Consider the following 27759-nt stretch of genomic DNA (forward strand, 5'->3'; position numbering starts at 1 on the left):
GGAAAAATTTAAACCACACACGATATTACAGTGGACAAGTTTGAACGGTTAGTCACTGACCTAAATTTCTTAGCTGGTTAAGAGACAAGTACATTCTTTGTATTATTTGTATTTCATTGCAAAATATTTTTCCATGTATCATTTTAAAGTATCATACACTTTTTTGAGTAAAAAACCCTGAATTCGAAAAAAAATAATGACACTAATTCTCTTAATAAGCACATGGCATTCAATTGTCACGAACACAGGCGACACGTTGTGGCCACTGCACAAACTACAAACATTACCGGCATCCCCCGCTAAATTATAATAGTTTTGATATGCTAATATCTCTTAAGAGCCTGCTCTATGCAATGACCAAGACTACGGGGTACTTACATGTAGCTTACTAATAAAGCATTATTAAGTGTTCATTTTGATAGTTAATAATGTATCTATGTCCTAATTCTTAGTTCTGGATTTTTATTTAGGTAACAAACAAGTTCTTTCAGTGATTGCTTTTAAGAAAATGTTGACTACCCGTCTTTACCAATATTCTGCCTGCTAGGTGGATGATACTATAATCTGTCTACTTTTGTCAAAGTAAATTTATCTTTAAAAAACTTCGAATTGAAGAAAATAACCACTTAAGTAGGTATTTTTCAATTTCGCTTGTTCATGAAATTCATTGACCATTATTATTATGATTACAGTAGACGAATTTTATACTTTAGTTACAATAATTGTACATTTAATTGCGATCATAGAACGTCTGTTTGTCAGAAACAGAAGTTAATTTAAATGGGAAAGAAAAATAAATCTTCTTAAACTAAAAATGCACTTAAAAAGTAATTAGTTTCATTGGAGTCGGTGCCAGACCACGTACAATGTTTTATGTTCCGTATTTTGGTCGCCTACTATTTTATTACACATCTTTGTAATTTTAGCAAAGTTTTTCAAATGGAACAACAATAAAAATATTTGTACATGATTTCATAGATACTATCGATTGTCCTCTTTAATCATCACCGAATAAATCTAATCCGTTGAATCCAATGGCTTTGGTTACATAGAAAAATATATTTCCTGTATGAATCAAAGAGTTCGTAGAAAAACTAATTGCCGAGAGATTACGCTAAGACCCCTCCGTAATGTAATTTAAATTATCGCTATGTGCGACTTTATTTACCACGAAAGTCGAGATAGTATATAAAAATAAATGTAATGTCTAAAAATATTATATGAGAATTTTAATTGATTGTGACGTCACTTTTATAATCGATAACATACGATTCACTTGACGACGCATTATCAATGACTTAATAAAAATGTCTACGTAATGTACTACATAATGCTGACATCGATTTCATTGAAATAATATTACTTGTGATTTTTCGCATTTGTTTTTCTTATGAGGCACTAATGTTACTATTTTTTTACCTAATCTTGAATGAATCAAATATTCTTTTTATAGTAACTGTGTAGAATCTTCGAGTCGTTATTTCTGTATCTTTTTTACAATCCGGCAAAGAACGCATTATTTGTTGTTTTTTACCAATATAAAAAAGAATTTTAATATTATTCAACTAATATGAAACTCTCTTTTCAGATTTTTATCGAACCCAAACGCTGTCTCCGCCCCAGTCATCGAACCTCGTGCGAAGAACCAATACTCCCAACAATCTGCAGTGTATAGATGGCTAATAAATATATGATTTTGTACTAATAACTTGTATTTATTTTCCTTTCCCAAGGACCGAGCGCTAAACGTCACGTATTGAGGTCGTAGAATAAATGCGGACAACATCACATACATTGTTCTGAACCCAAAGTAAGTTGCTAAAGCACTTGTGTTATGGAATTCAGATACATCGAAGGTACCACAAACACCCAGACCCGAGACCATGTAGAAATGACAATTTTTACATTGACCCGACCGGGGATCGAACCCGGGACCTCAGAGCTAGCGACACCTTGAAACCGGTGCGTACGCCACTCGACCACGGAGGTCGTCAAAAGAGACGAAGAAGGGAGATGCCACTCTTAGTCTTCATAGAGCGCTGTCCCGTTCTGTCATCTGCAATAGTAGAACCTACTTTAAAGCATGGTGGTAGACTTCTTGTGGAAACTCATGGCGGCCAGCATTATGTGTGACCTAACTGAACTAGACCTTAGTACTTTAACTAACTCCACAAGGGTTTATTAAAGTTCATCAGTATTTTCACGGAAGGGATGAGTGTTGCTAAAAGCCAAGTTTATTTTAATGTATAACTTCTCCCAGCGCAGTAAGTTCCTTCTTCTACATAATACCTATTTCTTTGCCATCTGAAATGAAAGTGGGTCACTGTAAAAAATAAATTGGCAATTTATGTACGTAATCGTTTTTTGCTTTAATTTTTATCTCGCTGGCTTATTTAAGATTCTATAAATATTATTACTTTTCAATTCAAGGTGCTAAAAATAATTAATTTAATCGAATAAAATATAAATTAATACCTACATAGATCATGGTTAGTTTCTTGAGGCCTTTTCCGCTAATGATATAATACTTTACGAGTAAAATTATTGTGTCTTAATCATAAAATCATACTCGTCAGACACGGTTTCATGTTATCAAAGAGCAAGCATAAAATTACAATAAATAGATCTTTTGTAATCATTATTGTCTGCAATAGACATCACTCAGGAATAAAACGACTATTTAATCTAAATGATATCAATCTACCGGTATCTGTTTAAAGCTGTTATATAACTTATAAAGAAAAAGGATATTTTTGTTGCTAGGCAATTCATAGTAATATTTTTTTTTTAATTTAAACTCTCAATATGGGTCAAACTCGATATCTTTAAAAAACAGGCATTATGGTATGTATTTAAACATGAGTAAACAATCAAATTTATGATAATACTAGCTTTTTCAACTCCATCTTTGTACCAAATTTCATTAATTTCAGTTCAGTGGTTTAGACGTGAAAGCGTAACAGACAGACAGAGTTACTTTCGAATTTATAATATTAGTAGGGATACCAAATCATAGAATTTAATCTTCAACCGAAATCGTCATCAGGATTCAAATTGCCAGTGGTCTTAGGACCGCTATTACTGCTATTATTTGACTGTACTAAATTTGAACAGCATGAGAGCAAATCACGCATTACTTGTTCTACCTATTTCAAAAAGATATAAATTTTCTTACAAACAAAGAAGATTTTCACAATGCAATGATAAAATAACATCGCCGATCGTTTCTAGAACGTTGCGACCCGTTCCGCTCTGAATCTGTCATCTGTCACAGGTATTTTCTACAGACATAAATCTCGCATGCACAAATACAATATTTTTGTGTCCGTGGATCAGATGGCAATCAGTTACTATCCTTACGAAAAGCAGAGTGATCTACATGGGGATGCTTATGATGATTCAAGTTAGGAATACTGTAAAATAACATTATATTAAAGGGTTTTATTACTACATACCTGTGCCTGATTGATCTGCTTTGATACATGAACATATTTAGTTAATGTAACAAACATATTAACATAATTAATTAACTAATTAGATCTATAGATAATCCAGCCTTACTACAGGGATGTATTTGGTAATGGAATCTTTTATAAACTTATAGATTTACTAATTACAGAATTCAACATTAGTAAGAATTCAAATCCTAAGGATGAATAGAAGAAACTAATTCTACCTTACCTACATCATTTTAACGCAATTTTCTGATATAACACAGACTTATTTTAATTCAACAAGCCTACAAATGACTCTTCGGCCGGCATGTCGCCTTAAAACCTTGCAATTTATTAATATTACAGTTAGCTTCCTCATAAGTAAAATACTTGTGCTAAAGACAGTGCGTCGTGCACTCTCAATGCGTTCTCCAGTTTAATCGGACAGTTGTAAATATCATTCGCAATCTTTATTAAGTGAAAATTACGTAGATACGTTAAATGATAATAATGCCTATTTATTGGTTTCGCGTGTGACGTCGTGTCAGCCGGCAGCTTCGCCCGCTCGCCTCCGGTCGTCGGACCTCATTCAGCTTACACCTCATGAACCATGTTCCTGTCCCCTATTGTTCGTGTGTACTAAACTAGAGTGTTATTATTTCTTGGAAAATATAAGTGAAGATTTTCATTTTTAAAATGACAGAAAGTGAGTAGATTTTTTTTTCCTTTTTATAATTATTGTATGTTATTTTCTTGTGCCATGTATCACTGACACAACTCAAGCGCTACAAATACACGTACACGTATAGAAACAATTGAACAGCTTTAATAGATCCAAACGTATTTTTGTCACAGTTTACTATGCACATTTTAATTCATTACTTTTTTAAGAAACCACGGCTTCTTTATTTATCCGACTATTTACAAATGCATCAAACTGTACGGGGACGTGTAATTTTGTAGCTTATCATAACAAAGTGAAAACTTTCGTCTTCTACAATATGATATATGAATTCCAAACTTGACCTAAATTAATTTTGTTTAACAAAAATCACTAAAATGATTTCGTGTTGCTAGAGACCTACATACATAATTATGCACGGTACTGTATAAATCAGTGGCCGAACCTCTCGGCTTAGTTTCTTGTACTTATATAATTAAACTCATCGGCATCAGCATGTCTAATTAAGAAGCCTTAAGCTATTTTTCCGTTAGCCCACGGTTCCAGGCACAGTGACAGTCTAATTAAAATTAATTTTCTTCTAAAAATAAGTTATTATAACAGAATAGGAACCTAATTTCCCATTTTATTATTCCTTCTTATAACATTCTATAAATACTTTAACAAAAAAATGAATCCCGAGGATTGTGAGATGAGTAAAGCCATTATAATTTTGCGTATGACAGGAATTCATATTAATTTGCTGATTCATGAGTATCAGAAACATTAGAACCCATCAATTGTCATCAAGTTGCCGAGCGATGTGTCTGTTTGTCATTGTTATCATGTAATGGTTAATTCTCAGGACTACTTGCCATGACCCGATAGCAACTCTGTATTGAAATAATTATTCGCACTCCGTCTATCAGTTTTAGTAAATCTATCATTTATTATGGTCTATTGTTTTTCAATCACGAAATTTCTTACCATGACATCTCAAAAATGCATTTTTCTTAATTGTTTTGAAAATTTAATTGGCATCTTTTTCCAAGTTTTGCTTTTCACATTTTAACGATATTGGTTCACTTACACGTGAATTACGTACTCGATGATATTACACCCTGGGAATATATATAGAATCATCATCATCATCAGTTGCCTCTAACATCTACGACAGATGATTAAAACACCAGTCGTGTTCTCTAGATGTTGGCATTTGTGCTGATGGCTAACAAGGCCTATACGGAAGTCGGACACGCCGCAAGGGGCACAAATCTGCAGAAAAATAGAGCTCCCGTAGACGTTGAACGCTGCCCATTACGATATAGAAAAGATAGCAATTAATATCACGATATCTCCGTCACCTTTTCTGCGAATTTCCATATTAGCTCTGATGCGATAACATACTGTCATACCTAATCATAATGTCCGACATAATTATCAAATCACCCAATGAGACGGAGTAGTTTTACAAATCACTGATCTACAATCAGTCAATCATTCTATTTTTGGATCCTATCGCTATTATAATGAACTAATTGATTAATTGTTTTCTCTATAATTATAAAACTAATCCATCACAATATTTCGCTATCTGACAAATTATAATGTGTCGTAGCAAACCTTATCATACTAATAATATATCTACTCCTATAGATTTTGTACGTGTATTTCTATATCAAAAACAGAAATCGTATTGCTTTATCACAAACATATCCGTTTCCAAAATAAATTAAAATACCAAGTAATCTTTACGTCTATATTTATCTATTGAAAACTGTTTTATCATGAAAAGGCTTATTATATTATTGTGACGTATGGTATCGTATATTTATATTTTTATTATTACTGGCAATCAATATCATTACAACCATAAAATTATATTTGTAATTTGATTCTTTACTTCTTGTAGAAGCTTTTCAAATTATCATTTCCATAAAGCCGCAAACAGGACGGTACGTTAAAATAGCTTACCTATGAATATAAATTCCGTATCTGAAATCATTTTCGGATAAAGCCAACGCATTTCCATAATATTCGGCAATAACTTTGATATGGCTGCGGATAAATTTCCGATTGCTAATTAAGCCTGTGCGATGAACATTTTCAAGTTTAAGGGTTTGTAAACCTGCCTGAAGATTTTCAAAGCAAAATTATAATTGATTAAGATAAAACAACAGAAACCAAAATACTCAAACAGATTTAAATTTAGTGTCTCCTTCTGATGACGCAATCATAAAAAATACACCTAACTGATTTCGTACTCAATTGGTAACAATGAAAAGTTAGTTAAAAATAAGTAATCAATTATCTGTGACAATAATGGAAACAAAATAACAGCAATTGCAGAAAATACGATCCAAAATTATCATGAAGTATCTTTTAACAAATTACAACATTGAGCATAATTATGTTACATAACTTTAAGACATAGCTCGGGTAATAGACGCTGATTTTTTTCTGCATAGTTCTCATTAAAGAAAATAGATTCAAAACTCCTCACGATTAATTTAATTTAATCAATTCAGATTCCTTTACTATGACATGATGAAGACAAGTTAAACATGTTTATGGCTTATTCTTAAATATGAACATAATGCGAATGATTCCCTAAATGATTAAATGATAAACAGTTCTTGGTTGAAGCCTTTATATAACTACTACAGAAAATCGAAATTTTTGATTAAAAATCTTGGTGTCGTCTATATTGACTTAAACTATTTTAGCTACTATTAGCTATACTTATTAAAAAAATAAAAATATTAACCCCATTCCCCAATGGAACCCCTTCACGAGGACGCTACGATGATGGCGACGAAAAAAGCTTTTGCGTACCAAGTCTATACAACAAATGTGTAGAACTAATTGAAGTAATTGACTCAAACTTCATTGAAGTTAATTTCGCGAAGAATGTAGTGTCAAGTAGTGTTAGAACTCCTCTCTTTTTATTTGAGCCGGGTAGAATTCCGCCTTCGACCAACAAACTACTCACGACTTTATTCTTTTTAAATCACTTAAGTACTTTTAAGTCCTGTTCCATCTAGTTTTTTTTTTATTTGTATCTATTGTTAATGTATTATTAAGTCCAATCATGAGATACTCAGTTCAGTAAATACCTACTTCTGGTATGACGTTACATTAGAATGTTAATATTTACAATATTGAGCTCTTATTTACACGTTGGTAATAATGAAACGATAAAGATGTTGAATGAATAAATACTACACCTTTCACGTGTTACTTATTAAGTATATATGTATATTACTAATGTACTTAATTAGTTTTTGTAAAAGTTTGAAGGAAGGACGAAAGTGAGAGAGAGAAAGAGATGCAGAAAAGAAAACATTGATGATTGAAAGAGCAGTATTTCTCTTATTGTTATATAAGTTTTTTTTATAGCTATTAAAAAGTAATATAATTAAAATGGAGCTCGTAGCTAAGCTATAACCGCATAAGTGATTCGATCACAGGTTAATCTATATTTGACGCGGTTGGTCCGTAGATGGGTGACCATCTTAGGCATAGCGAGTTCCTCCGTGTTTCGGAAGGCACGTTAAATTGTGGGTCCCGGCTGTTATTCCTACATCTTTGACAGTCGTTACAAGTAGTCAGAAGCTTGAAAAGTCTGACAGCCAGTCTAACCAAGGGGTATCGTCTTGCCCAAGTAACCGGGTTGAGGAGGTCAGATAGGCAGTCGCTCCTTGTAAAACACTGGTACTTAGCTGAAACCGGTTGGACTGGTAGCCGACCCCAAAATAGAAATAATGAAAAATAAAGTTATTATTAAAATAAAGGATTTGCTAGTATGCACTTTACCAATAACGAGACGACGAACCTTTTCTTCTAGCTTCGTCAGTTAACGATCAGGGTCAATTCACACCGAAAACGTTGCAGTCCGCAGCGTTTTTATATTACAAAATGTTTTCAATCTTATCCACTTGAACAAAAAGTCCAGAGTGGTTTGAGACAAGGAGGGGAAGCAAAGCGACGAGAGCCTTCTGCAGTGAGAACTGCCCCTTAAAGACGGCACAGATAACGATTCTTGTGATAATAATTAGGAGTTATCAAACATCACGGCTAAACAGCGATTAACAAAAATCCACTAAGAAGGAGATAACAGATTAAAACAACGGAAGCATGTAGACTTTTTATATTTGTTAAAAGAATTTGCCTAAGTGATAAATCTTTTTTGGTACGCCAACACTTGTTACATTCGTAATGAATATTTGGATTAAGATACCAAATACCAAAATGTAGAGGTCGTTTATTTAACGTTAAATTTAAATTAATGAAGGCAATCTTTACAGATTCGGAGATTTTATCAATCAGCGTCTATAACATTTCACTAATTGTAAGATAAGGATTTCAATGACTTATATTCATTAAAATATTACACGGGATGATTATTTTGATTACGTACGACCAATCAAGGCAGTCGTTGTTCGCTGTTGATTGATGCGCAAGTATCGACAATCACAGTGGCACATTGGATATATTGATCGACCAATACAAGACCTGAACATGTATTTGTTCAATTTTCAATAAAATATCTGTAGTCTTAAATGAAACCCGCTGTGGGAATCAGATGCATCTCATTAAAATAAGCCTGATGAAAACCTGTACTATTAAATATACGTTCTGTAATCATTTTGGTTGAATGCGTTCAATGAAATTAAAAAATACGTAGAATAATTTGAATACGGAATAAATATGAACAGCATTTGGTCTCATTTACACTTGTACAAAATAATTAATTAAAAAAGTAATCAACACGCTCCACAAACAAACTTCACAACACAAGTGGCATAAATAATCATAAAATAAGCAAACTTGATCCGATGATAACTTAAAATGTCTATTTTCAGATAAAAACACAACAAAAGCCTTAGATAAGGGCGTCTATATTGTACACAGCGATGACTTAAAAACGTAAGAGAACTTTTTATTATAAGTACGTCTCATTAGTTGGCACTATCCTTTATTAACAGTATGAACGAAGACGACACATTATTAGTTACGATACTGAAACGAGAAAGTACAGTAATGAGAGAGTCTATGTGAGTGCCGTATTAATTGAGACCTTAATTTGTGTTCGCGTCTAATTAAGCGATGTTGTTTACCGTTTAATTTCAGAACACCCGAAATAACGTTCAATTATAATTCAGACAAGAAGACAATTGAAGATGACGTTAAGAAGGAAAATAAATTTTGTGGTGCGGCGACGGATACCTTGGGACACTATTTAATATTAGTGATATTAGGTAAGTTATGAAAAAAATGTGTGTTAAATTATAATTAAGCAAGAATAGAATTGTCAAATGTATGTTTTTTCGAATAACATTTTATATTAAAGTTTTAGGCTACCGAATGATTTTAGTGTCGAATTTAAAACTTTACGGAGTAATTTCCTATTCCAATATTTTGTAAAGTCTTTTATAATTTTTGTGCTTACTGCATATTAGATATTAAATATTCAAAATTATTGTACACTTATACTCAATATAAAATCATTGATTAAATAGTTCCTATGTTAATGAAATCTAATCGTGCATTAATCTTGAACTTGGCAATCTTACTGCCGTGCTTTAGATTTACACTAATTTGTTAGCTTCTCACATGACTGTTTGCGGACATATTAGTCACACAATACAATTTTTTGACCAGCATCTAACAAGATACTAAGTAGGTTCTAATGAAAGTCATAATCACATGCACAAAGCATATTTGAAGAATGAAAAATCCGCAAATCCCTCAATAAATATTTTGTAATCATATTTCCAAATACCATATGATCACAAAAAAAATCTTGACGTCATCTGCTTCGTAACCGGATATGTTGTTTATTTTATATTTACATGTAAACTTAAACTTCTTGGTTTCCTATATTTTGCGCGTAACTGTCTGGCTCTACCATGAAGTGACGCTTATAAAAAGTTTTAATCAAGCAATTAAAAATTTAAAAGACGATTGCAGTGAGATGGTTAAGTTCTGTCCCACCACAAGATGAAAACCTCTCCTCATGAAGAGTTTTTGAATTAAGCAACGATATAAATAAATTCTTCGGTTCTTAATTTAAAGGTTTGGCGTCATGGGGTCTACTGTGGTGTGCGTTTGGTGAAGAATGGAGTTGGAATGGGCGTTGGTTCAAACCAGCTGTGGTGGCGGCCATTGCATTTGCTGCGGGAGAATTCCTGCAGATGACCACATCGCTCCCGCCTTTACTGGCTGCCATCCTGACGGGTATTACTGCACGGAACGTCGGTTATCTGGACATGCGAGAGTACACGGAGCTGGACTCCTTCATGAGGTTAGTTAACTTTCGTGTATTTTCATAAAAATATTTGTCAACCGAAGTTGTCCCAAGAGTAGTGTAAAGGAACTAAGGAAATCAGGGACGAAATCCGAAAAAATAAACAAAACTAATTTATTTATTTTCTGTAATTCCTTGTGAAGTCTTTTTCTACAGGTTAAATGTGCACTGAAAATTAATTATTTTATTTAAGTATTATGTACATATTTTCTATGCAATCTATAGGACACTACCTTGTAGATAAAAGTAAACCTTGATAAAGATTTAGATAAAAACATTCAAGATCAATTTCTACTTTGTTGCAGAAAAATATACCCCGTGATTATCTTGGGGAAAGGGTCTCTTGGGTGGAATTTGAGTTACATGAAGAAGAACTGGCAACAGGTTGCGGCGCTGGGCGTGCTGCCCTGGACCGCGGAGGTGGCAACCATGGCAGTCTGCATGAACCTGTTACTCGGATATCCATGGCTCTGGGGTAATGTACAATTTGCAACCTTAACTTCAAGATCGGTCAATTGATAACGTAGTTAAATTTAGACAGTATTGGGTTACTAACTTTATAATAATTCTCATAGTACAAACTTATTCTCTTATAATTTTTAATCGTCACAAAATGCCTCTCTTAATTTGCTAGCTCGCTTCATTTGTTTTTATAATTAATTTCAATCACGCCAGCCAGCATCAACTAATTACGCAATTATTGGTTGTAGGTACATTCAAAATTTACCAATTATTTAATACTGTAGTTGATTTACATTCAATGTCTATAAAATGTTCATCATTACATATATACATCGAGATCGGAAGATGAATTTTTGTATCACATTTCTGATGGACTCATTTAAGTGGCTATAATGTCTTTGTCCAGCTTTGTCTGGGATACACTGGGCTTGATGAAAAAACTTGCTACTTATTTCTACACAATGTACTGAAAAGTCGGCATTGAAATCGTTCGTATATTGCGGAACTTTGTTGAAACAAAACACGTGCGAAATCATGTTACAGGTGTTTATTTACTGCAAAAAAAAGTAATTACAATGTCAGTCAGTGACGTGTAATTGTATTAAATTGTGGGAAATGTAACACAATACAATAATCGCTTTGAGAGAAATTGATCAACTTGATTACGTAGTACGGGGTTCATAGTATATTATAGTGTCAGCAGAATCACTTGCGTGATAGCAAGTAAGTTTGTTGTATAATTCAGTCGTAAGTAACGGAAACTATAAACTACGTACTCTTAGTCTTGCTCTTACAGCGTGACAAAGATTGAGTAGAACTTGCGTTGTGTGCTTTAATTTTAAACTAGGTTTTAGGATGCGTTCAAATTCGAGTCAAAGATCGTCCTTTCAGTAGACCAATTCTAGTCGTCACCAATGTCGTTCAATTCTGTAATTAGTATTTTGATAGTGTATCTCTGCTATATAATTATGAATGTAACAAAGAAAAAGACAAACAATGCGATGCTCTCTCTATAGCAGTAATAACTAATAATAGTGCCATTTAAACAGTTCTATTATTAGAAAAACGTGTCACACATTAATTCTGATAAATCAACGCTCCTCGTCCGTTATTAAAACGTCCAGCCTATTAGCCAGTGCCAACGGAACGCGGCAAATAAATTAAAAATCAACGCGGCAACGTGCATCCACGCGACGGAACCACTGCCTAACTTTCAATAAAACACGAAACACCTCAAACCGTGTAATAAAATAAATTTTGTCACGAACGCCGAACACAATAGAGCGCGGTGTGTGCGCGGTACAAAGCCAATTCAATAAATTTTGGTGCGGAACTCGTATTGCAAAAGATTTGAATGCATTTTCGCCGCATGACGTGGCATGGAACGCAAGCGGGGCTGCCATTGAGACGAGCGCCGCAGCCGCCGGCCCCCCTAGCGCTGGCCGCTGCGTGCGCACACCTGTAATTACACCGGCACCGCCGTACGCGGCCCTATTTCCCGGACAAAGCATCAAAGTGAAAACTTTTCAGCGACGACTTTTTGTTTTATTTTCGCGCTCCTGTTTACCCAACCCACATGTATTTCATGTAATACCAACATTCGTTGATCATTTAATGATTTCATTATGACAGATTTTTATTGTGTGCACAAGCATTTACCGCACTGCGTACAATTTAAATTGTTTGACATTTGTATTTGCATGAACAAGTTACATTTGTTGGATAATAACTGTGTTCGTTGAAGCTTGACGTTGTAAACGTAATGCTTGGATGCAATTTATTAATCAATGCAGGAGAAAAAATGTCAAGGCTTAGTTCAATGGTATCACTTGGATATCAATACACTCTTTATCTATGACCTCTAACCTTAAAAACATAAAAAAACCCCTTTGATGAAAAAAAACACATTTTTTCATCAAATCTACTTTCGATTTACGAGGACTCTGCAGATAAAGATTCTTTCTACGTCAAATGTTTGCATGCGATTCAAGGCGCATTAAACCTCGGTAGCATTGTAAAAGATAATAAATATTTTAATTCATCTGTATTCACAAGATGACTCAAAATGATTACAACAGACCTGCAGGATTATAATATTATTTTAAAGTATTAAGATAAAGCAGTAGCTACTGGCACAATAAAACAATTAGGCCATGCGTATTATGCTACGTATTATTTGCTTTAGAAAAGTAAATTAGAAGATGTTTATTTTGTTATATTCCGTTGTGATATTGTAAAAGAAAGCAGCCAGTTTATTTTTTTGAAATGTTTTGGCAATCTGCTTTTCTATTGTAATCAAAGAACGCCTAATGTAAAATTAAAAGTACAAAGCAATAAGTTGATTTTCTAACATACATATTTTTCATTTTTCGTTTCCTATTTTTCATTAAGTACCTAAGTTTCTTCGAATAAAAATACCAAGAAAGTTAGATATAGATTTAAAATGTGTTTTTTTGTCTCCAGGTTGCCTTCTGGGTTCAATATACGCTTCAGTATCATGTCCAGTGCTGATGCCGACGGTGGTGAAGCTGACTGCTGGCAAGAACTTGGCGAGGAACTGGCCTCAGTTGATCTGTACCGCGGGGGGCACCGATACGGCTCTCAGTGTCGGAGTGTTTGGGGTCCTGCATAGCTTCATCATGTATGATGGTGATGACGCCTACCGGTATATCAGGGTAAGTGAGCATTAGAATGTCCTTGATTTTATTTGAGGGGAAGGATAATGTTGATGTTTTGATTTGGCTAAAGAAGTTTATGTAAATAGAGCGTAGAAATACTGGGTTTTTAATTTAACATAACCATCATCGATTTTGTTCATTTATTTTAATTTCCCTATTAATTTTACGTTCTATACACTTCTGACTAAACTTTTTACCTTGGACCGCAAACCAAAAATCTAAGATTAACTAAATTAAAACATTTTGACATGGTAAACGTAGATTTCAAGTACAGTAATATCTTTAAAATGTGAACGTATTCATAATACCATGCAAATGAAACACAGTTCTACTACATGCTAAGTTATAAAGCTTAGATAGCGCTGAACAACTTCGTTAGACAACGCTGATGCATAATATAAGTAAGTTAACTCACATAGCTCCAACAGAACTGGAACAAGTTCTATGCTAATATCACTTAATATTCTCCTGTCTACATATTTATACTCTTCTACTCTGCTAAATTCTAGTGCAGTGGTTTCAAAGGTTGTTTGGCAGAACTTTTAGGAACGCCTTGCTTACGTACCACATGTCTGAATTAAAAATATCTGGCAAATGAAAACAAATTCCGATACTCAGTAGTAGAGAACTACGTAAACATTTCTTAATTTCATTACGAGCATGAGAAGCGGATGTAGTCTTTTTTTAGGACGGTATAACTTTAGTTTTTAGGTCCTCCGGTGAACCGTGATAGACAGACGGTTGATATTTTCATGGATGATGTATTTCTATTGCAGCTATAGCAAAAAAAAAACTATCTGAGAAATACTTTTTACAGTCATACGTTGCATACTTATTTGTCACATATATATGTGACAAATATCTTTAGCCTATTTGTTCAGCATCCGGAGTATCACAAGCCCAACTCGCATGTTTTTTTTTGTAATAACTAAGAATATATTTGTAGGATGAATCTTTTATTATATTTTTGTAGAGTCGTGTAAACACGTTATTTCAGCATTGGTAGATAAGTCTTACCATGAAAATGTAGAAAAGCTGATATTAGTTACGCAGCATATAGTCTAGTGAGTTTGTATGCAGCGTATCTGAGATGTAGTGACTTTGCAGGCGGCGTGCGCGCTCTTGCTGGGAGTAGTTGTGGGCGTCAGCTGGGGCAGTGTTGCCAAGTTCCTGCCGCGTTGCCGAGACCCCTACGTAACGGAGTTGCGGGTGCTGTTCGTGGTAGTGGGGGGGCTGTTCGCTAACTTCCTTACTTCGCAGTATGGATGGGGCGGCACTGGTGAGTTTTGAATTTGTTCTTTTGTTTTTAAAGATTTATGCAGTTTAAAGGGTTTTATTTAAAAATGGTGTGAGGGATGTTAGAAATTTGTATACATGAAGATTTAGGTGAATCTATATTACGTGAATAAGTGTAAGTTTGCAATGATAATCATATTCTAATTCAGAATATCACGAATCGCCAGATTATTTGAGTGATTCGTAACTTCCCAGGACCTTTAGTAATATTTGCATTTTCTGAGTGATATAAAAACGATCATTACTTAAAAACCCAAGCACATATAGTAAGAGATATTATTGTAAATAACACAATTTACTAATAATACAACCTCCTACAATCTGCTGTGAACATTGTCGGAGACACATCACTATATAGATACTAAACATCGCTGTATTTTTCACGATCGAAACTACATTAACACGTTCAGTTCGAACGAGGCTCTAAAAGCATCGGATGTAGTGAATTACGTGCGTCATTGTATACTTCGCCGCGACAGTAAGAGGTACTCGGTCGAGCTCACTTGTACGAAATACCGATTCCGTTGCACCGTAATCACGTTAACGATGGATCGCACACACGACGGCTACGTCCGCGTCGCATCACTATGCATTGAATTTGCGAATACGAAGTCTAAATTCAATTAATAGTGATATTCAATCGTGTTAATGTGCCATCCTTATTTGTACAATTTGTAGCTTATTGTAACTTCTCACCAATAGCATGTTTTGTTGACTTAATTTAAATTACAGCAATTTAGATATGAAATCCCAAAAAAAACAAAGCTTTGACTATCACCAAGGAAAATCACGCTGGTTTTCTATAAATAAGCTATAACACATAAAGTAAATTTATTATCAAAGTGTGAGGCAATTTGCTGGCCGTTCTGTATGAAATTTCGTGCCCGTTCACCCTCCATTACGAGCAATGATGCATTAACAACTACCTTTAGTGCTCTCGCTATTTCTCCTACATTCATTGTGTGTGTTCACATGCATCAATAAAGAAAATATTTTGCACGTGACGACGGGACCACAGTGTAGTGATATTCAGTTAGGAAACATAAATACCTCACTAAATTTAAATACCTTCAAATATTTTTTCCTGATATTATAATAAAGGTAAAATTTTGTGGTTGTAGCAGTTAATACCTGGATCTACTCAACCGAATTTGAAAATTGAATATTCAAGTAAAAATTTTGACACTCAATCATTCCACTCACTCCAGAGGGTTCGGATTAGCTCTTATTAGCTATTTAGATAGGTACATAAATATATATTTTAACTTCCAAAATTTAAGGTCCAAAATCAATCAATCAAAGGTAAAGGTAGATTAGTGACTGTGAATGTCCGGGAATATCCACATATATCCGAATGAATTAAGAACAGTGGACCTGACAAGTGATTAACCTGAATTAACCTGTAATGATCGCAACTCTCGAGGTGTCGCTAAGATAGTGTTGTCATTAGTCTCTTCCTGACATCTCAAGGAACATAGAAAGACGGATTTATCGTTGTCACAAAAGTTATCCCTAGTTTTAGCAAAACTGTGAAGATAATGAAATGAAAACAAATCAAAATACTCAATAACCAAGTTTTATTAACCCTATTTTTCTTTAATGTAGAAAAGTAATATTTTACATAACTGTGTTTCACCAAACACAAAGTTTTACAAAGAATGTTTGAGTTCAGTTACCTACTGCATCATTTTCCGAGGCGAACAGCTGACTTTTCCCATACAGCCCGGTATTTGTAACATACATATTTCATTCCAGTGATTTAATATCATGTGGAAACATATTTTACTTCATATTTACATAGAAATACTACGTGCATATCTATAATTTAAATAAGCACCGTTTACTTAAAGATAATTGAAGCAAACAGTTACGAAATCTTTACAAAAAATCGGTATGCGTAGCGAAGTCACCTGATAGAATCTTCATTGTGAACTACGTAGTAAAGGATAATATTTACTACAAATATTGATTTAATTATCATGGCTAACATTTACATACTCTCATTTTTGCGAGTTTTTGTTTACGCAAACAACACTTGAACAAGCATACAAACAAATCAAAACGTTTTGGAGATTCAGAATTTCTCTTTTAAATAAATACTTTGTTCAATGAACTCAACAGCAAAGTTCAACTGTTATTCTTTCTTTATTTAAAAGTCCACGATGGACTAAGTACTAATTGCAACTGCACAAAAATGCTTAAAAATAAATTAAAAGACCTTGGCTTTAGTTAGCCGGGAGACAGTTAAAGATGGATGCTTCCGCAGCATCCGTTCTATTTCATTTGAAGACATTTCGGATGAAATAGAAGGGAAGCTCTCGCTTGAATACTCTTTTATGATTCTCGATCTTTAAGTTATAATTTAACTGTCAAAAGCCTTCTCCTTGCGTTTTAAAGTTTGACTTTAACACAGATTAACTACTTTTTGACGTTGTAGATGTAATTAGACTCGAAAGTTTTTGGAATTTGCAAAGTTTGCTTGATTACCAAACTGACTTAAGGGATCCAAATTATAACCGTAATGGATTTAGCTTAGAACGGCTATGCGAGAAATTCAATAACAAATAGTTTAAATAAAAACCGGAAATACTCATTGCATTTAAATAAGCCGGTGTCTCAATGTAGGCACCCAAATAAGTTTATTTGGGTACATTTTACCTATTAATAGTTACTACACGTACCGAAATTTTGCCAGACACCATTACCTTCACTAAAATGCATGGTCCACGCGTAACTCAGAAATCATTGGTAAATTTTGAAGATAACTTTTTTTCATTTCAAAGAAGACGAAAAATAATACTTATACTTTGTTATGCATGGCAAGTAAATACTGCGTAACAAAAACGAACCGAAGCCGAACGGTGGATAAAAAAGGCAGTTGAATATTTTTAAAAAATGCGACCTAAACTAGAGCGTCTAATTAATTTTTCAGGTGGGATAGCAGTGCTGGCGTGCAATGCCACAGCAGCAAAGCACTGGGCGAAGGACGGCTGGCGGCTAAACAACAACCCAGCGTCGACCGCGTACCGCGTCATGTGGTCAGCGGTCGAACCAGCCCTCTTCGCCTACACTGGGACCTTTTTTGTGGTACGTATCTATACGTATTGATGGATGATAATTTGTAGACTTAAAGTAAACAAACTTTGACCCTGTAGAATACTACTATTTCATATTTGATTTATAAAGTTGCATTTCGACAATTGATAGCGATAGTATTAAATGCTCGCATATTTAGAAATTACAGGTCAAAATCACGTGACTAGTTGCAACGAAATTTTATTGGGGAAATGTCACTTCCCTAGGAGGATCTGTTTTATTTGGTCATATAGATTGCTTACAAAATATTTTTTTTTCATTATTCTTTCGTCTTATTATCACTACCGTCACTTATGATAAATCTTGGATTTGAATGGATTATAAATTATTAGCGGTTTTAACACAACAGCTCCTGTACAGTATTTTGGGCGAAGATGGGGAAATTGAGTTTACGATAATGTTTCCGGATTTTTATTTGTTTTTTATTTCCTTCGCGAATGTGCATACAGACTTAAATTATTAGAAGATAAGCTTAGCACAGTTTCATGCGATTTATTTACATGTAAATAAATGTCACCTTAAGTAACTTTTAGACGCGGATGCACAGCTGGTGTAAATCTAAAGCTAACTATATATATATAATAGCTTAAGATTGGAAACTAAACATGTGATACATTTATTCCAGATGAGGTCATCGATCTCAAAAGTGATGTTTCTGGGTTTCGGGATACTCGTCATATGCCTCGCGGTACGGTTGACTGTCTCGTTCCTAGTTTGCTCAAATCTACAACTCAGGGAGCGACTGTTTGTATGCTGCGCCTGGGTACCAAAGTCTATAGTTGAGGTATGTACTATGGAGATTCAAATAAAAAATACTCTTGAAAATAACGACGGTATCGTTTTTAATAACACACATTTTGATCTAGTGGTTACTGACCCTGACTGCTGTACCGGAGGTCATGGGTTCGATTCCTACCCAGGACAAATGTTTGTGTGAGGAGCATAATCATTGGTTCTGAATCTGGGAGTAATTTATCTATATATGTATTTAATTAGAAATATATAAGTATGATGATCAGCTATCTAATGCTCATAATACAAGCTTTGCTTAGTCTTTGCGTGGACTTAAGCTGAGCTAGGGAACTTAGTTATTTTAGCAATACATTTTTATGTAGAAAAAAAAACTTATTCGAATAGATTGTAGTAGTAACAATCAGTGATAACCTCGACGCGTTCAACATTAGTCATATAATCAGAAGGGTCCACATCGCAGCGCAAACGCACTCGCTCTTCAATTGTTACTCATTAAACAATAAATCGAGATGCTTGTTTGATGACGACGCAACTCTATTTGAACAAGGAACGCAATAAAATAAACCTGCTTACGAAGTAGAATACCTTGCAAGGTTACATTTATACAGACAAGGCTTTTGGCACGGAAGCAACCCTTTTACTTTTCTGGAGTTCCGCACCCAACAGGACGGAAACCTTTCACCTTATTCCACTGTCTGTCCGTCTATCGGTACGGCTGTCACCAGGCTGTATCTCGTGAAATGTGGTAGATATATAGTTGAAATTTAAAAATAAATAAATAAATCGAAGATAATCAACACCAAGCCATTCAAATAAGTCAACTGTTGTTGCAGCCTAAAATATAAATGAACGACCTTTTTTGTTTTTCTTAAGCCTATTTGAACAGATCCTTGAATGTCGTGGTTCCTTTTAACTGCTATTACGACTAGTCATTAAAATAGCAATCAGCCATTCCTGCCCCATGGTATTATTATTATTATATATATATATATATGACGGCGCGCGGATTAATTGAGAATACTTTGTTTATTTAGACGATTTTAATTGATTGTGGAAATGTGTATTAAGATAGTCCATAATTATTATTATAATGAGTAAGTGGTAAATTATAAAAGGGAGCGGGTTACCCCGAATAGAGTAGTAGGTGGCGCTAGGTGCGACGACGTTCGTTTTGCTTGTCAAGACAGTTGTCATAAAAATAGCGAGCACGTACTAACCTATTGGCTCCAAATAATATTCCATCTCAACCGTCCTATTGTATTCTACTCCATAATGTTATAAGTTCACATTATACAATCTACAAGATAACATTGACGCTTTTATTTCGAACATCCCGTCGCTCATACGCCCAAGATGGAGGCCAACCTAGACTGTTCGGAAAATGTTCCTGACGCTCCCACATCAGAAGTGGGATTACCAGCGACGCATCGTAAAAGATAAATACAGGTCAGCATGAAAATATGTCCTCAGAAAATTATTGCGATTGTTGGAAATATCTTTTTGCAATGCAACTACGAAATACATTTGGTGAAGATAATATAGACCGTTTCCTGTAATAGCATGCCTGAATTGAAGACGTGTTTTGGCAACATTTGATCAATTGAAAAACCCCAGCTGCAAATTTATGGCGATTACTCAATAGAAGTCGATGATTGATATGAGTTATGAGCACCTGAACCGCACGGATGAAGTTCTTGTCAGTGGAGAAGACTGCTATTGCTTTTACATTGGCGCACGCAGCGATGATAGAACCACGATTGTACAGAATTGCATTTACCACAGATATTAAAAGTCGCAGTAGACTGCAACAAGAACTCGTCGCGCTTACTTTTAGAAAACAAAGCCTACTATGTATGAGTATACCATTTCGCCGATAGTGGCAATGAAGTCACGAGTAGAAGACGTTCCAAAGGCCTATAGTTGTGGCAAGCAGGATTACGTATCGAATGAGTGCCGCAACCGTATAAAGAAAACAATCAAGTTCCTGTATAAGCTTCTAGAAGACAGAAGTGAGGTTGTTCTGAAATCGGTATCGACGATAAAGCAGTTTGTACGAGAAAAAGCAGATTTGGTTTGAAATCTTGAAATTCGGCAAGACGTTTAAAGCTTGTCGTCTTATAATGTCGATTCAAAGAGACAGTTATTTGCGGAGGAGGAGCGACCTATGTCGACCGCTATGTCTGTACCTTAAAGTCATCGAGGGAAACTGGTGCGAAGTGCGGAGAGTGATCTGTACCTCTACCATGAGTTTTTAGTGACGGAGCTCGCTAGCGTCTGCGTAAAAAATATCTATGACAAAATGTACAGCGCCCCTAGCGGTCACTTGAAAAACTAAAATCGGTAGTATGAGTTGACAAATAAAACCTATCGAAACATTCAAAACGTCTTCGACAGCGAGTAGCGAGCGCGTAACGTTTTGCGGTGGTTTCTCTAAGAAAACGGTACCATGAGTCACAAATTTGACAGATGGTATCGACAAATACCATTACGATTGTAGTTAAGTAACTCACTTGCTAAACAAGGTGTGAAACGGTATTCGGTTTATAGTAATTGTTTAGTTTTGAGTATTTCTTGTGAGAATCATGTCGGCAAGAGAGTATTTAAAATCAAGTAGCACTAGTTAAAAGTCAATTTACATTGAATACACGCTGTCACTTTTTTACAATGAAACATACATAAATTCATTATTAAGGAAACGCTGGAAATAAGTCAGCGTTCACAGAGGGCTCCATCCCAACCAATAGTTCATTAAGTAATATTAAATTATATTAAAATATACTGAATATTTTACGCTCTATGAAGTTTAAAAAGTATTAGGATTATTCAAACACTAGCTGTAGCCCAGGACTCCGTCCACGTGGACTTCAGTTTATAGCGTTCGGTGGTCTCCGTTTCCATCAGGCTATCTGTCAAATTCAATACAATCGGTTCAGTAGGATTGGCGTGAAAGCGAGACAGACAGACAGATAAATTTTCGCATTTATAATATTAGTTTCAATAGATGCACAGTTTATCGGTATATGAAACAATTCTACAAAACTATCGCGATCAATCGGAAGACATAGGTACTCCCCAAAGTTGCGCCACATAACCATTCCTAGGTACCCACGACACCGCTTTCAATTTAATAATGAAAAATTACTAAAACCCAAAAGAGCAAGAAGAAAAGTGTCCATCTATTTGTGATATCAAAAGAGTTCGTATAACTACATCAACCGCAATTTAAAAAAAAAAACACTTTGCGAAACTTCAACGGCAAAGATGGCGACTTGAGCGGTCTGTTTTTTGCCATCGGAATTTAACGAAATTCTCCATAATCCGAAATCTGCGGATATATGTTGTCGACTCAAAATCAATATTTTTTTATGTTTTGTTATTCATATAAGGTTTCGATCGAGTTTACCGTAGTCCTGCATGAAATTATTAATGTAGATTTGAAGCTTTTCGGGAATATATATCTTACTCTGTCTTTTAAGCAACGTTAGAAAGAAACAACTACATTAGGCGTGAAGTTAGGCACGTTCGACAACATGACAAGTATGACAACACGAATACTACAATAACAATCGAGCTCTCGATAGCGAGCGCGTCAAGGTTTTTTAAACTCATGGTATGAGTCCAATCGAAAACTATTCGATCCGCGTTTATACGCTATCGACTGTAGTAAAGTCATTGACGTTTTCGATAGCAACTCATGGTAGAGGTACTGATCGTGTTGCGCTGTGTGAGCTCCAGCGAGTATCGAGTTAATTTGAACTGGGTGCTTATGGTCAAGCTTTCCTTAGGATCACTAACACAACGGTGGGTCGATTACAATTTATTTTTGATAAGGAGCGGCATATTTATCAGTATGAGTTGATGGCAGTTTCGTTAAGAAGTTGGTTATTTAAGATTTTAAAGTTATTGATTTACAAAAGGGGCTATGTATAGGACAAATAAAGTGTCAAATTGAAAGAACCAAGTTTAATGTTATTTTGATCAAGGTTTGAGAAAGTGAGGTTCTCTAGTAGTGGGTGTTGTGTTTGTAACCGGATGGAAGTTACGTGTGGTAGTGACTGGATAGAGGTTACCCGTTGTGATCGTTACCTAAGGAGGTTGCATGATCATGCCCGGAGGGAGGTCATTTTGGTTTGATGCTTATGATTGGATTAAAGTTATAAGTGTGATGATGAACATTTCAGTTAAGCACTGATATGTTATAATAAGTTTCTTATTGTTTGAATGATAATAGGTGTTATTGCACATGTCATTGGCAGTTATGCGTTCTGAGTATAAGGCTGTTAACACTGTTGTTACCACTAGTAAAGATTTTATCCAAAGTGCCTATATCTTTAGTCCGAAAACTAAGTACCGTTCCAAATAAAGAACGAGGTCGAGAATGGTGATAGTATAGAATTTTAGGTCAATGGTCGGGATCGAAGCAGAGACCGTGTTAACTATGGCAGAGGTGGCGACTGAAGAGACTATGGTGACTCTGGCTGAGATTGGGTCTTGGAGAGGCCATGGAGTCGGGTGGACTCAGTATTCACATGGAATGCGTGCGGACTTTGTATGACTCAGATTCCTGCTTTGAGATTCGTGATTAGTTCCAGTAGTGAGTTGCTGGTGGCAACTGTAAGATTGTAGAGTTACTTGGTAGCTCTGACTTAATGAAAGGTTTCTGGTAAAGAAGATACAGATGTTAAGATAAAGTCAACTATTATAATCATGATAACGAATGACCGAGTGGTGACTACTGCTGTGTTGTTCTTTGATGCATAATGATCTTTAATAAAGCAGACTTTAGCTGACAAGTTTCCAGGCTAACGTAATACAATGCTGTGCAATACGTAGCGATATTTTGGGTTGAGTCAACGCGGCCGTGGCCGTGCGGACTTAAATGACTTTGTCCTAAAAATTAGAATTTCATATTTTTCATAAGTAAACATAAAGAAATATTCTTGGCTGAAAACAAATGTTGAATTTTGAGCTACGAGGTTTCCGTTGGTCAAATAAGACCCAATCCACGTAAGTGTGGAGCCTGAATTTGCAACTTAACTGAGTGAATTTTTGTTCTTGGTTTCTTGTACTTTTGATAATTTGTCCCTGGGATACTTCATGAGTAGAATGTGCCGATGACGGCGCGGGTAAGTGAGTCCTACTTGTGTGGTTAGAGGAGATCACTACTTAGCAGTTGATTCAATTTATCAGTTGGACTGTGTGGCACCGATTGGACTGTGTGTTGGCCTGTGTGGCAAATGGCCTGTGTGGCAAATAGCCTGTGTGGCAAATAGCCTGTGTGGCAAATAGCCTGTGTGGCAAGCCTGTGTGGCAAGTAGCCTGTGTGGCGAGCCTGTGTGGCAAGTAGCCTGTGTGGCAAGCCTGTGTGGCAAGTAGCCTGTGTGGCCAGCCTGTGTGGCCAGCCTGTGTGGCAACGATTAGCCTGTGTGGCGACGATTAGCCTGTGTGGCGACAACTATCCTGTGTGGCACAAACTAGCCTGGGTGGCGAACCTGGTTGGCATTCAAGGGCCTATGTGGCATTGGTGAGCCGGTGTGTTTAATATTTGCTAATCTATAGCTATAGCCGTAGTTGGAGTATAGTTCGGAGATGGATTTTATAATTTTTAAGATAGATTTGTGGAAAATGTGTCTTATGAGAAATGATAAGTGATCAGCAGTCACCCAATTGGTCAGGAAGGCCAAGACGAGAGTGTAGTGTAGACAACAACGATGCACATGAGACACACGAGGACGTGTGACGACGCAGGACGGCCGTGACGGCGCGCGGATTAATTGAGAATACTTTGTTTATTTAGACGATTTTAATTGATTGTGGAAATGTGTATTAAGATAGTCCATAATTATTATTATAATGAGTAAGTGGTAAATTATAAAAGGGAGCGGGTTACCCCGAATAGAGTAGTAGGTGGCGCTAGGTGCGACGACGTTCGTTTTGCTTGTCAAGACAGTTGTCATAAAAATAGCGAGCACGTACTAACCTATTGGCTCCAAATAATATTCCATCTCAACCGTCCTATTGTATTCTACTCCATAATGTTATAAGTTCACATTATACAATCTACAAGATAACATTGACGCTTTTATTTCGAACATCCCGTCGCTCATACGCCCAAGATGGAGGCCAACCTAGACTGTTCGGAAAATGTTCCTGACGCTCCCACATATATTACATTTCATAAATATTCACACACTGATTGTTACAATATAAACATTTAAGGCTCACGCAACGTCAGCCCATCTAGATACAGTAGTATCCAAAATGCATCTTAAAGTGGCTATCATGTAATTCACATGTTATTTTTTATTCCAGGCTGTCCTATGCCCCGTAGCGATCAACGCGTTATTATCTCGCGGCCAATATGATGCACAGACGATGGAGTACGCTGAACATTTGATGAGAATGACGGTTCAGGCAATACTAGTCACGACCCCAATTGGTTACCTACTCACTAGCCAATTAGGTCCGATCTTACTTAAAGAAAACAGTAAGGTCGTTAAAGGTAAGAATAACACCTACATTTAAATACAAAGAAAACATTCTAACCTTAGCGCGATTCGCGTCGCGCAACTAAGTTAATAGGTCACTGATAAGAATTTGAATTTGTTCATTGCATCATGACTTCGTGACATGTCTTACGAGGGACGTCTGGAGTTTGTCTGATATTACATATTTTTACTTTCATTATTTGCATTTAATTAAGTACTTATTTTATCCGCTTCGCAGCACCGACTATACAATAATCAAATAAAGATATAAACAGTTTTATAAACTTCGTTACCTTGTCTCATCATCGTAAGGATTTCCTATGACTTTGTTGGAGATGAGTTTCCTCTCGTTAAATTTGCATGGCAAAGTTTCCAGTAAAACTAAGAGAAGGTGTAAAGAAAACAAAAGTTTAAACCGCGATATCGGTTTTAACAGAAACTGTACAGAGAAGCCTATTGTATCAGCCAATTATATGATTCTGCAGAAATTGCAAAAGTCAAGAAAGGAAACGACTTGTTAGCATGTTTGTTGGCACAGAACCAACAAAAACTTCGGCATTATTGCAATCTTTAAAGCGATTACGGTACAGCGTTTAAGTTCACGACAAAAAGTTTTCTGCTTTAGGAAAAAATATAATAAATAAACTTGGGTTGGATTAAGAACTCGTTTTTGGCGTATCCAACTATTTATTGATCGGAAACTTCAACATATATTTTGCTATCTTTTTAACATGGACATACAAAGTAATTATGTTAGATTTTGATTATGCTAAGTAATAGATCCACAATCTTTCATCAGCATTCGAGGGAAATACTTAGCTATATATGGGTATAGTAGTACACACACATAATATTCTCATTTTTTTGTTTCAGAATCCGAAGCATAATAGAAAATAATTACCTAAAGGATCTCATTATTGAAATACATTATTTATTTTGGTGTATAAGAATTAATGTCAGTCTTTTCTTTGTGATCTGCGACTTCGAATCTGTTTCCTGTGGTCAAGACTGCTCTGTATCAGCCCGTTACAAAGAATTTGATATTTTGAAAGACAAATGTTACTACCATGTGTATCCTGAAATCATATTGAAAAATATTGATTTGAATCAGCATTGCGGAGATCAGAATGTCGCTTCGCGTAAAATTGGAATCTCGCCATATCATGCATGAAAGATTGTGTTAGTACTCAGTAAAATAAGAAAGTATTCACGACTCAAATTCTAATAATCTATTTTTCAGCGTACATTTATGTATACCTAAATTTTAGCGATTTTTTTTTTCACGCAAATATCATAATTAGTGACAAATGAAATCCGTTGAAACAATAGACATCAGGATTTTGAAACAATTCAGTAATTCTGTAAAGCACATTTGTAGTTTTAATATTTATAGATTTAAGTATAGCCTATCATTTTCTAAGCATGTAAATAAATGTACTTTTTAAGATTCGTTGTTGTTTTTATTTTGTTATTTGTTTGGCCAATTCAAACTATTTACGAACAAAACGGGAAGGTGTTTTAGAATTTTAAGTTTTCATCAGTGTTTGTTTTTCTTCTAAAACTTCCCAGTCTATAATTTGTGGTAAGCTCAATTCCACATTCCTTCTATCATGAGTAAGTAATTTAATATGTCACTTGTTTGATCTTGACTCGATTCCAAATTGTTTCAAAAGATAAGTCAACGACCTAATAATTCAATATAGCGTACCATTTGATTGTTCTTCTAAAAAATAATCATTTAACTGTTTTAAATGATGTAAGGGGTTTATAACATAAAGAAAAGGTCAAGATAGGTCTGTGAGAGCTGACACCGAAATCCCAAAGTAACTCGGTCATCAGCTATTACAAAGCAAGGGTGCTCACTCCCTGATAGAGAAGGGATTTGACCCAGATTCGTACAGCTCTGATCTTAACTGAAACTTTTATAATCCAGTCACTTTAACTATGTACTTAAAATAAAAAATCTCTTACAACTAAAGGAACCAAGATGAAAAGATTACACTCTCTTTAGTTACAAATAAACATTTATTGTATGTTTGTCTGCAGATTGAATCCTCTTTGTAGATAGAACCTATACCGATTTCAAGGCTAAATTAAAGAAAAAGAACCTTCTTGGCAGCCATTTTAAAATTATGGGTATAGCCATTTCAGAAATATAGTAGTTGTGAGCTCTATTTTTAAAATCGATTCAAAATAATACAAAGATTTCAATGTCCAGGGAGTCAAAATTGCGTGGGACACGGTACTTAATAAATACAGGCATTATGTGAAATGGTACCTATGGTTTATACTCAATATTAATTAACGGAAGCCGTGCATAAAAAATATACAATGAAACTATCTAGCGTTTGCCAACCTAACTAAAACTTATTGAAATAACGTCAGATTTCTCTAAGCATGGCCTTCGTACCGCCACCTAGCGTCATTTTCTTGTACTGACTAGAGGCTTCTACTATGTTCCGTTTAGTTTACTTGAGAATTTTACTCGCCTTGAATGTAAAGAGGTTGTACTCAAGACTAACAAGATGGCGACGTTGTCGACGAATAAATATTAACACTAACGATTGTTACAGTATCCTTT

General features: G+C 35.2%; 2 protein-coding genes across 3 annotated transcripts in view; both read left to right on the forward strand.

The window, feature by feature from the left end:
- LOC113501237 (sodium/hydrogen exchanger 9B1-like) overlaps positions 1–1721 on the forward strand; it is a 38454-nt gene extending 36733 nt beyond the window's left edge. The window contains exon 11 of the mRNA XM_026882315.1: positions 1589–1721. Coding sequence (XP_026738116.1) covers positions 1589–1683 — 95 coding nt within the window. The 3' untranslated portion in view covers positions 1684–1721. The remainder of the gene's footprint in view (positions 1–1588) is intronic.
- Positions 1722–3388: 1667 nt separating this feature from the next.
- LOC113501224 (sodium/hydrogen exchanger 9B1-like) lies at positions 3389–26627 on the forward strand. Of its 2 annotated transcripts, XM_026882296.1 has the most exons (11): positions 3389–4140; positions 8961–9024; positions 9229–9356; positions 10174–10402; positions 10711–10880; positions 13331–13542; positions 14653–14824; positions 17774–17928; positions 18563–18721; positions 25003–25192; positions 26052–26627. In XM_026882296.1, exons 1-11 carry the CDS (start codon positions 4131–4133, stop codon positions 26063–26065), a joined length of 1503 nt encoding a protein of 500 aa, XP_026738097.1. In that variant the 5' UTR covers positions 3389–4130; the 3' UTR covers positions 26066–26627. The 2 variants fall into 2 exon arrangements, with proteins under 2 accessions (XP_026738097.1, XP_026738098.1); XM_026882297.1 differs by lacking the exons at positions 3389–4140; positions 8961–9024 and adding an exon at positions 9043–9152.
- The last annotated feature ends 1132 nt before the right edge of the window (positions 26628–27759 follow it).

The sequence above is a fragment of the Trichoplusia ni genome, chromosome 15 (assembly GCF_003590095.1).
Source record: "Trichoplusia ni isolate ovarian cell line Hi5 chromosome 15, tn1, whole genome shotgun sequence".
In the NCBI taxonomy this organism is placed as follows: domain Eukaryota; kingdom Metazoa; phylum Arthropoda; class Insecta; order Lepidoptera; family Noctuidae; genus Trichoplusia; species Trichoplusia ni.